Source organism: Teleopsis dalmanni, chromosome 1, assembly GCF_002237135.1.
Source record: "Teleopsis dalmanni isolate 2A chromosome 1, ASM223713v2, whole genome shotgun sequence".
In the NCBI taxonomy this organism is placed as follows: Eukaryota; Metazoa; Arthropoda; class Insecta; order Diptera; family Diopsidae; genus Teleopsis; species Teleopsis dalmanni.
Window position 1 is genome coordinate 181,546,917 of NC_051846.1, and position 12,403 is coordinate 181,559,319.

General features: G+C 29.9%; 1 protein-coding gene across 1 annotated transcript in view; it reads left to right on the forward strand.

The window, feature by feature from the left end:
• LOC119670547 (chondroitin sulfate synthase 2-like) overlaps window positions 1-12,403 on the forward strand; it is a 30,959-nt gene that overhangs the window by 14,425 nt on the left and 4,131 nt on the right. Inside the window, exon 2 of the mRNA XM_038080843.1 lies at window positions 4,988-5,659. Coding sequence (XP_037936771.1) covers window positions 4,988-5,659 — 672 coding nt within the window. The remainder of the gene's footprint in view (window positions 1-4,987; window positions 5,660-12,403) is intronic.

Sequence of the window (12,403 nt, forward strand, 5' to 3'; positions counted from 1 at the left end):
TACATATTTACCTCTTGACCAATTTTAATCTTTGATTATTAAGTGTCATATATTAAACCACATTCATGAGTTATAGAAATTTTCTATATTTATTGTTTCAATCCTTTTTTAGTACTTATTATCATCTCGCAAAGCGTTTCTCAAAGTCAATCTTGCTTAATAAGGAATTGTATGGGTTTCCAAAATCACCTAATTGTTTTAATACTCCAGAGTTTTTTTTTATTTCTAATTCCTAATTTCTAATTATTCCTAATTCTTATTATAGTTGCCATATCTACGTTTTCTACTACTATGTATAGCGGCCACAACTCCACCTATACCTCTATCGCAGTTGTAAGACAAAATTTTATTGTCCCTAATCTTTGAATTTCTGTTAATTTTATTTGAGCTGTCTTAAGTTGTGTCCTATTTGTCCATTGGATAGCACTATAGGTAACAATTGGTCGGACTAACATTACGTATATCCAGTACAAGACTTTGAATTCACAATCTCAAGTATTACGTATCAGTTATATTCTTGTCGAAGTGGCAAATTAATTATCGTTGATACAGATGTGACTCAATTCCGGTAGACTGTAGACTTGAAAAAATTCTATGTTTCATATTCATTATCGCTAGTTATACAATATGTACTCAAAGCCACAGCGGATCTTACATTTGGATACTATATTCAATCGTCTCAGAGGGTGCACTGATTGCTGTAGTGCTAAACTTGCATGCAACGAAGAGAAGATAGATTACTCAGATTATTATTAAAACTAAAGCAATGGAATTGAATCTGAACAGTGTTGAAGTGTGCTAACTTGAAAAATGATATGCAAAATCTGAAAAAGCTGTAATAGACGTTTAGTCACATGCAAAATTCTGCAATCTTAAATACTTGACATATGATAAGAAGTAGTTTGAAATATTAAATTATACGTTAAATGGCATTTATTGTTTTTGTTTTTTTTTTTCTTTTAAAAATTTATTCAAGATAAAATCGTTAAACAAATGACTTTCTGTGATATACATAAGATTTTAACAAGTTTTTTCTTCAAAATCGCAACGTCTTCATTTCACACATTTTTTTTTTTTTGTTGAAATTATAAAATTCGCTTTCGGGGTCTCCTTACTATTCGTCTGGCTTTTGGTTTAGTTCAATATACTTCTTGGTATTTTTAATATTCAATTGATGGCATTTTATGTTGAATTTCAACAAGCTGCAATTCGCCTCTTATTTAGATATTTCTTATTCGAACGCATTAAATTTATTCCGCTATATCTTGCAGGCATATCATTTCTACAGTTGCTACTTGGCTCGTATCGTATGGTAGTTGATCATTTAGGGAAAACATATATCCTTTGCTAAAAAGTATTTCCCATATGTAAGTGTTATACTCGTATTTATACGATACAAACAGTAACTGTGAACCAGTGATCGTAAGAGATCTACTTGATTTTTTCGTTGTTTATTTGTATTTCCATTATTCTTCAGATTTTTTGCACATTAATAATAATCGTTTTTAGGCGCAAGCATTACTCGTTTTAAATCTATTCGTTTGGTCAATGCTTACAAGTTTATTTACATACCACAAATAATAGCTACTTGTGCGTAAGTTAGTAGAAAGGAAAAAAAAAACTATATCGCTACCAAATTAATTCGCTATTGAAGATATTAACTCGATTCAAAATAGAGTAACTGCTAACAGGGCTGAAATTCCCATTGGCAGATCAATCTTTTATAACAAATTAGATCTTAGTGTCTTCTGGGTGTGGAAAACATGAATTAAACTTACCAAGATAAGCACGCTACTATCTGAAGTTCACTTCTTTAATATTGATATTCCTCTTATAACGGCTAAACTTGCAATTAAAAATAAATACCTATGGTTTACAAGAAAAGTCGGGGCAGTTGAAAATTTTTGGCAGATCACAAATTTCACCTGGTCTATATTAGCGTAAATTCTTACTAGTCATGCGCTTCAACAAAAGCACAATCAATTCAGTGCAATGGTATTACTGCTGATAGATCACTGCATATTAAGAAGGCACACAATAAAACTTAATCGGTCTACTTTCTAACGACTTTTGTTATGGTTGTGACTCTGCGAAGGAAAAGGAAATATTGGTTAAGAGAAGATACAAAATTTTTGGTTTCTTTTTTAAATGGCCTGGAGACATATCCAAGTGTCTTAGGTTGCTGCCTTTGCATTTTAATGGTGATGTCGCGCTTTTTTAAAAGAATGTTGTTCGCGCATTCAGGTTCTTCAGGTCATGCGTATGGACAGTTTCATATCGGTGGTATCACAATGGGCCCTTATATTCACTAAAGTTTAAAGTTTTTAGACAACATTTCAAATATATAAACCGAATACTAGTTTTAAAGGATAGTCGTCTGACAAAAATAGTAACTCAAAAATTATTAAGCAATAAAACCTTATTTTTCAAAAACTGGATGGATCTGGCAACAGAATTAGATGAACCATTACAAATACAAGAGACTAGATCCTGGAAAATATGGCAAGAAGTTATAATAAGTAAGCAAACAAACAAAGAACGAGTACAATTCGAGTACGCTGCGAGAACGAGCCTAACGAGAGCAACATACAGTACACTAAATTACGATTTGAAGGATAACAATTATTTTAATTCCAAGTACAGAGAAATAGATATTACCAGAATATTTAAAACACGAGGCGAACTATTACGCTTGGCATATATTCCTTACGAAAACCAAGTAAATGTAGACTGCACCCTTTGCAATCTTGGGGTAATTGAAGACGTCCAACATTTTATGGGGATCTGTCCTATATTACAGGAGATTAGGTTTAAGTATTTTGGAAAAGTATCTTTAGAAAAAACAGATGTAATTTCATTATTAAATGGAGAAAATTGGTTCTTGCTTAGCGCTTTTATTAATGAAGCAACTATTTATAGAAAAAAAATAATAGACGAAATATTTTGAAAGAATTTTAAATATTATATAAATTAACATGTACACCTTTTAAATATTAAAATAATGGAAATATTGAAATGATTAAACTAAAATTAAATATTAAATTAGGCGGAGGAGTTTTGACTCATAGCCTTCTTATACACAGCTGTTATAAAAAAAATTTGTAAATTTGTAATTTTAAATTCAATTGAATAAATATAATTAACTAACTAACTATTCACTAAAGTTTCAAAATGAGTTTTTAATTCTATAAATCTATCAATATTTCTAATTTTAAATTAAATTTAATTTTTGTGCAACACATCATAGTAATCCACATCATCTTTTCGATTTACCAAATATCGAAAAAAATTATTGGATATGATGCCTCGGTAATTCCTTAGCTCGATAACGTCACAATTTAATAAAAACAAATATAAATAAAATCTTATCATTTTATAGATTTACCGATCAGGTCTGGAAAATTTTGTTTCTGATCTTTTCAATTTATATAGAGTATCATAAAGTCATTGAAATAGAGGATTGTATTTGAATTTTGTAAAATATCAATGAGATAAAACATCATAATTTAGTAGACGTTAATAATTGGTGTCAGATCTTATTGATTTCTATTAGATCTTATTGGTTGGTAACATACCTTATTGACCATAATCCGGCGCCCCGGAAAGTGAGTGCTCGCCTAAACCACTCCGCCTCATTCCTAGAGACCTTATCCTACCCCGGAATTACGTTAGTATTACTTTGAGGTAGGGTTCTTATTAGTCATTTAAGACTTCCATCGGTGTGACCTGCGCTCAGGTCCCGCTACTGCTGCAGGTGATTAACCTTACCCTTCATCTTTTATTGCTTTGTATTAGACCTAATAAGTTTATGATAAACCGAATTGATATGTGCATAGTACGAAGAATTGACATGTGTATAGTACGAAGAATTGATATGTGTGTAGTACAAAGAATTGATATGTGTAACATATAGTATAGTACAACGAATTGATATTTGTATAGTACGAAGTTAATAAGACAAAAACAAAAAGTTTCAAATTGTGTTTATTACAACAAATCGAAATGATCAATTTAAACAAAAATTGCAAAAAATATTACTTTTTTAAAACCTAACAACTCAATTCCAATTCCACGAATATGATACTATAATATTTAATTGTTAATACTTTCAATTTTAATATATAGAGTATCTAGTCTGCAGAAGATGAGCAATTTCTATCATTAAATTCTAGAATTAGTAATAAAATTAGTAATAATCAAAATTATTTTTAAATAATTTTTATAAGAATTCCATGAGTAAAGCATGATTCCTTTTACAATAGTTCTGATTGATTTAGATCGATGATTTTTAATAATCTGCCTGAACTCATTTTTAATTTTTCTAATATTTTAACTATTTACTTTATCAATCACTTAATACTTACGTTTACATAAAGCAAACGTAAAAATATAAATATAACATCAAACATTGTTGGTTTATTTATTTCATTTGAATTCAATGTTTCATTTGCGATACTCGCCAAATTCGTTCACCTCAAAAGTGATGATGTTTCACCTCATTTTCACGTAGTTTATTTTTTAATCTACTTAGATGCTTTCTTGTTAGTTTATCTAAATATTTAATCAGTTAATAACTCATGCGCTTGTGTACGTTAAAAGTTTTCACGAGGCGACCTTGGCTAGCAATTTGCAATTTGGCTTCTACTCCAATGAGTTTACTGTTCCAAGAATAATTTTATGAACTCATAAATTGTGCTCCAGCAGTTCTCCATGTGTTTTTATGTGTCGGCTGAGTTTTTTTTTTATTCTATTCTAAACATGTGAGCATGGTCGAGATTTTGTTCAGATTTAAACACATAGATCTATCTAAATACATTAGTTTAAGAATTTCAGCAGATTTTGCAAATATACAACATGTCTGTAATATAGTCCCAGTTTAAAGGCTTATATAGTCCCATCCCTAAAAAGTATAAAATTAATTAAATACTTATTTGTTTTTCATCAGTTGTTTTAACATTTAAATAAAAATGATTTTATTTTCTCGTAGGCAAAAAATGTCATCCGTCCACGTTATTACTCCTCTGAATTGGGAATACGCGAAAAAGTTTTTGTTGGCGTTATGACATCACAGGACAACATAAATACGTTGGCGACAGCAATTAACCGTACAACGGCTCATTTAGTCAATAAAATAAAATTCTTCATAAATGCAGATAATGTTAAAAAAAACTACAATCTTAAAAATATTGTAGGATTCACAGATACTCGCGAAACTTTACGACCTTTTCATGTGATAAAATACATTGCAGACTATTATCTTGACGACTATGATTATTTCTTAATTATACCGGATAATGTGTACGTTGATGCACGAAAGCTGAAATCTATGCTGTATCATATGAGCATCACATTTGATCTCTACATGGGCTCACGTACAGAACAGAATGTTGTGGGCTATGGTGCATACAATGGGCGGTCGGACGATCTGATGAACAATGGTAAGATAGAGAATGAGAATAATGATGATTTCAAAATGCTCAGTGATCGGAATTACTGTGATTTAAATGCGGGCATATTGCTTAGTAGCAGTGTCATAAGAAAAATGCGCAATAATCTCGACTGGTGCGTGCGGAATGGCATTACCAATGTACACAGCGTTAATATTGGCCGATGTGTTAAGTATTCCAGTAAATTATCTGGCTGTCAAGAGAGTTTTCAGGTAAATATGCATTGTATTTAACCGCCACTTTATTTCAATCACAATATTCTTTCTTACCTACTTTGATAAGCTTTTACAAACAAATCAAAGTATCTTATTATGTTTGGTTATTAAGATTTTATGCACACTATATTCACTAAATTGTTTTATTAAAGTTTGCGTTGAAGTTTTTAATCATTAATTAAAAGAGTAAATATATAATGACAACGAAACTTTATTACAAGTAATTATTTTAATCTTTATAAAATTTAATTTTTAAAGTTAATTATGACGAAAGAAACCATGTTTCTAAATAATAACTTTTGTTTCTATAGAGAGGTATTTTGAACAATAGTGAATTACAACAACAATATTTTATTATTTATTAATTAATTGAATTTTTGGCATACAGCACATAGCTGTTGCGAGTATTGCCAAATCACCAGTGTTTATTTGGCAATATTTCTTGTATTTATTTATTACTGGAAAAATTTTTTGAGACTACAAGTACCAAGCGTAGAACTCGTACCCTGCCAAATTTAAATCTCAGAGTCTAACTTGTATGTTCTATTAATTTAATGTGAAAGTTTATTAACAAATTTACTCATATATCAACTATAAACTAATTGAATTAATTAATTATAGTTCTTTTTAGTTGTTAATTGTTTAATTGTATTTTAATATATAAGATTAATTATATATTATGATTAGTTTTTTGATTCTCTTTTGATAGGATAGTATCACAGTTAAATTACGTTCAACATCAGCTGAACATCAGCTAATGATTAATATTTTTTTTTAAATCTAAACAAAACAAAATCTTGATAAAACTTTATAAAATAAACCCTTAGTGCCAATATAGCTATTGTGAAATGTATTATGGTTCAAAAAACCCAAAAAGTGATCTACTGACACTATTTTGGCTTTCTCAGTCACACCATGAATATAGTTACATATATAATTATATGTATACATACCCATATCACTACTACCTATGTTGCCGTATAGCGTAATTAAAAAAGCTATAATAGCTGATTCTACTATAATGCAACGTCATATCGGCGTATTATACTGTCTCGTGATATGCTTGGCTATATTAGAAAAGATTTACTTTATTTTTCTTGAATCGATGTTATTGTTAACTTACCATGCTATATATCAAATGTCGGTAGTACAATATGTGCCATTGAAAGTGTGGGTCAATATTCGTATGATCTGCAAAAGCTATTATACGATCCCTGGAAAAGTGTTCGAAAGGTATTTTAAGTTCTATCAAATCCTAAATAAGAGGCCACATTTTTGTTGTTATTCTTGAACAGCGCGCATTGGACTCCATATCACAGTAAAATTCTGGCATGTTGATCAAAAATAATCTAAACATATGCATACCAAATTTAAGACATTACCTAAACATTTAATATTTATATTGCTTTTCTGTGGGCAATACAATTTTCGATCGTCTTTCTGTTTGTATGAATCCGATTGATCATTACTGACCAAGCCATAATTTTCAAAAGGAGTTACATTGTCTAAATATACGTAGACATGTTTTAGCTCAACGGTTGGGGTGTTCTTCATCTCATTAATCTTTTATGACATGTAGAAATTATTTTTTTGTGTGACTTGCACGTCCTCACACCCATAGTAACGTTTTCGTTACTTCTGAAAACGCATTTTTCGAAGAGTTAAAAGTTGTACAATGCCAAATCAGATGAATAGTAGGAGTGGTTCATATTTTAAACGTTTGTCGTTGGCTACTCCTAAAATACTACTCAAACGCATAATATATTCGTCGACGCTTAAAGATCTCTCTGAAGATTCAGAGTTAAAGATTGTGCACTGATGTTTAATAATGATGAGATATATAATTAAAATTTTTCTTTTAAGAGTATTATTTATTATTAAAATATTGTGTACGAAGACTATAACAACTACATTTTATATAGTTATACTTATACGAACTCGAACATTGACTGTCCGTATTACTGTAGCCGTTTTAGGACTATTGTATCTAATTACCTTATATATTTTAATTATTAAAATAAAGGTCAATATTAATAACGTATATGCGATTCTAATAATAACATATAAACTGCTTTCAGAAATAGATTTTTGGGTTTGTCCTTAGTAAATATCATCGAATCCTTGAAAGTATCTTCAATAGTTATGTAGCTAAAAGTTAACTTATTAACTTGGCAAACAGAATTGTTTTGCCATAACTAATAATCAAAGAGTATGGGTTTAACAAAATGCTATACTATAGGATTGTATAGTGTACAGACCTATACAGTTTTAGGAATTGAATCCTGTCAAATTTGATATTCATATAAATATTTTAATTATTTATAACTTATAATCCAATTTAAAGGTAGCAGTATCTTATCTTCTCTGAGAAGACTTTTCAAAGTTCCTTGGTACATTAGGACGAATGACATCCTCAGGGACCTCAAGATTGATCCCATCAAAAAATACATAAAGGATAGAGCCCTGAAACTATTTGCGAAATCTGACAGACTTACTAACACCGCGTTATCAAATCTCAGAATGGTTACAGGCTCCTCGGGGAGATATCCAGATCTGAGGTCAATTATTGCTTAGTCTAATGAAGTGATAAACAAAAATCCAGTCAAGGCGCAAAGAGGGGTTTTGTAGAAACTTCGCAGTTATTAGAGAGTAAAATTGCTCAGGTGCACTGACTCAACTCAACTAGCCTCAACATATAGTATCTTATCTATCTCTCTAAATTAGACTCTTCTATATTATTAACTACAAATAATAGTGAAAGTATGTAAGCAAATAAACTGAAGTGCACATAGAACCACTCAACATTTTACAACAATTTAACTTGAGAGCAATTATCAAATTAAGGATGTCAATTACAAAATTTAATTATAGAAAGATTTCTTCAGTAAACAATCAAGCAAATACGAGTAATTCTAAGTTTTGTGCAAATTTCAATGTGCAGATGTCAAGAGTCAATATAAACAATAATTTTACAGTCCAAAGCAAAACAATTAAAATTAATTAAGTTTACATTGTATTGTACACAACACAACACAACAGAACAGAACAGAACAAAACCTAATTGCACAGAGCCGAACAAAATGTGTAGATACATAAATATAAACACAAGTAAATTCAATGAAACTGCAACAGAAGTTCGCTTAACACTCTACGTGCCGCTGCGGCACAGACAGACACATTATATTAGACCTCACCGGCCACAAGGTGGTTGCTCGTCTGATGTAATTAAGTTCAATAATTTATAGCAGAATAAATAATTTGGTTTCTGAAACCTAAGCAATTATTTGGTTATATCTTATTTCGTTACAGTATAAACAAATTATACTTGTATCTGTAATTAAATACTAAGTGCTTAAGTGGTTGGAAAATATTGTTAAGGCTTAATTCTATTTTAAACTCAGTTTTATATTTTAGAAGCATATATACATTATGAAAGTATTATTAATAACATACATTTTTGCGCTTTTATTCTTCAACAAAATTATTTATAAACATTGATCGCTAAAGATTCCACTGTAAATTTGTTTGCATATAATATTACATTCTCTACACATCCATCTTATCTGATAATAAAAAGAAACAACATTCTTCTGAGTGCCTTATCTGCTTCGAACTTTAGCTAACATGATTAATATTTCTGTTTGTTGACAGCTTCGTGAAAAAACTATCTTACACATTAATTGAACCACTGCCGTAGATTTATAATCCACGAACGATACCCCTTGTCTAACAGGATGCGGCCCTGTTCTTCAATTCTACCATCAATTATCAAGACCGGATTTTCATACATGCCTTAAGATATCGCCAAAGTATTCCAGTTTTCAATTTAATTGGCTCCAATATTTTTCTTCCATCGTTGCTTTCCAATTCCAATTGATTTATTACAATTTTTTTTTTTGCGTTAAGATGAAGATACGAATATGAAAGATATATGATACGTAACACTTCCTGATTTGCTTTGTTACGCTAGAAATTTACGGACGTATGATTATAATTGTAAAACTTTTGATGATTCGTTAAGTGATCTATAGCCGATCTCTATTGCCAGATTATCTATTTGTAAATAAATCATCGATAATTGTATCGAAAAGAGCCAGTAAATTGGAATATTTTCCGTGGATGCTATTTGACTAACGTGTTTCGATCATGTAAACATGTCAACAATGGTGTTTTTTAGGGGGATTAGGCAAATGAACAATCGTTGTTTTTGCGAACAATCGTCTGACACTTGACGATTCAGCTAGTTATGAAAGATGTATTACCTGCCGGCTATGTGGCGACAAAAATTATCGAAAATTACCTCAAAAGGATGTAGCATATTAAGATTTTCCGTGATTAACATTTAAATGATGTGTGTTGCGTCTTGGGATAAGATCCAAACAACACATTGATATAAAAATTTTATAAAAATCTAAAACATCAGTGAGCTTCATTTTGGTTAATTGAAGATGGATAACCCTATGTATGCAATCCGGTACGTTCAGATACATTTTGATAAAAAACTACGTTAAGTAAGCAGAAAATTGTGTATAGAAATAAAAAACGAAACTAAAATCGCTAATTTTTTTTTTTTTTAAATATTCTAAGTTTTTTCCATTGTTGGAAGATCTATAAACTAAACTAAAAAAAAAGAAGTTATTTATAAAATCATTAACACCTTTGTGTTACACATATGTGTTTCTAATATATTATAATATTATGTTAGTTTTTCAAAACGATTTATTTTATTAGAAGTGATACAAATATTTCTGTAATCTATACTATAGTATAAGCATACACAGAATTAAAGCCACAGTTTGAGCTATTTTACGTCATAATATTAATTTTCTCTATATTTTACACAAGATACTTGTACTTTTTCTGGAACAAGCAATTTACACTTCACTGTTGAAAAATTATTTAACAAAACATAATAAAAGTATGTTCCGATTTTTAATTCGATTCTCAGGTAGCTAACCGTTCTTTCAGGGTCACGGTATCAATGAACTTATCGCGCTATATAATGGAACATTTCGGATAACATTTCCAGTAAATATGATGACTACAACATAATTAAAAAATAAATAAACTAGAAATTAAAAGACACCTAACATGTGAGCACCTCAGGGTGGTATGGCATGCGGCGTGGTGTGTGGTGGGTAATAAGTTTTCATTCTGGCGTGTTTGAGTGATCGAACCAAATAAATCAGGAGAGCGCTAAACCGTAAAAGTGCTAAACAATGCAATATTTTTTGCTGAACGAAATATTTTTTCAAAAAAAATTTTACTAAAATAGTTTTGATGGTTTTTTATGTAAATAAAATAGGCGCGTAATTTAAAAAATCCAAACAAATTAAAAGCTTTTGTTTAAATATTTTTAAATAAACTATTTTCCAATAGATTTTTTATAAAATATTTCTTTTATATAAGAGCAAATCGAAAACTACTACCAGAGTAAATACGGATAACGCTATGTATGAAATGGAATCAGATTTTTTTTTCTATAAGCTATTTTTCTAATCTACTATAGAATATAATCTATTATTTTTCTATAATTTTTTCTGGATTATTTTTACCAGATAAAAAAATTTTTATGAAAAGTTAAATAAATTTTAAAAGATATATGCTTTATAGTTCAACATATTAATAAATTCTTCCTTATTTAATATATGACACTCCTCTTAAAACATTTTCTGTTAGCTCGTTATGCCCTTTTTAATTCTATGTTCTGCATTCATCCATTACATTCAATAATTGAATAATAAATGAAAGCTACTAACTATACACATAGATACTAGTTTTCATAACAACCAAATCTGTTGCTCGATATGATATGCTATGAATATGATACTTCATCTATTCAAGGCTCTAAGTGTTCATTCAAGTTTGTGCCGCAAAAAGTCAATGAAATGAAGAAATTACAAGAGTCAATGCAAAAGAAATCGGCTAACTATCTACACAATACAGTTTTGGATAAAATCAAAAAGAGAGGCTGACCTGGAATCAGCTACAAACTAAATAACATCTATTCTGGATGTTAAAACTACTCTGCCAGGTTGCAAACAAGTGAAACAAGGGAAGTAAAGGTCTGCATCCTCTACACGTACTGTTTAAAGATGAAGAGAGGTACAGGAACGCGTACCTATTTGCGGAACTTGTTACTAAGCAGTCACATAGTGAAATGGAGACACACGAGGCCAATACCTTAACAGCAACTCCGATGTGTAAATTGTTCAGGAATAAAATTAAATCAACATTGCAGTGACAAATAAATTATGGAATAATCGTGAAAATTGTGAGCTGGCTTGATTGAACCCTATGGTTTAGTTTAGATAGGACATAATCGAAATGTCTTTTACAGTTCGTGTCCATTCTGTAGTGCAACAAGCAAAACGCCTTGATAAAGAAGAAGTGGAATCTATCAATTATATATTTCTATATATATTAATCTATATTTCTGTTCAAGATTATAGACAAAGCGGCTTCATTGTTAGGTTCTTAACTTCAAATTATTTAACAAAACAAGAATAATACGTGATGCTATCTTAGAAACAAATTTGATAGTGTTACTGTTACTAATCATGATATCAACCAAAGAAACTTCCTTAAACTTAGTAGAACTTTTAACGAATCGAGTATATTAATAAACCAAGTTTGGTTTACAAGAATTATAATAATTTATGCTTAAAAAATACTACTTTAGAAATTTTCTTGATACAAACAAGTATTTTATTACTAAGCTTTGGACCTTACTTACCCTAA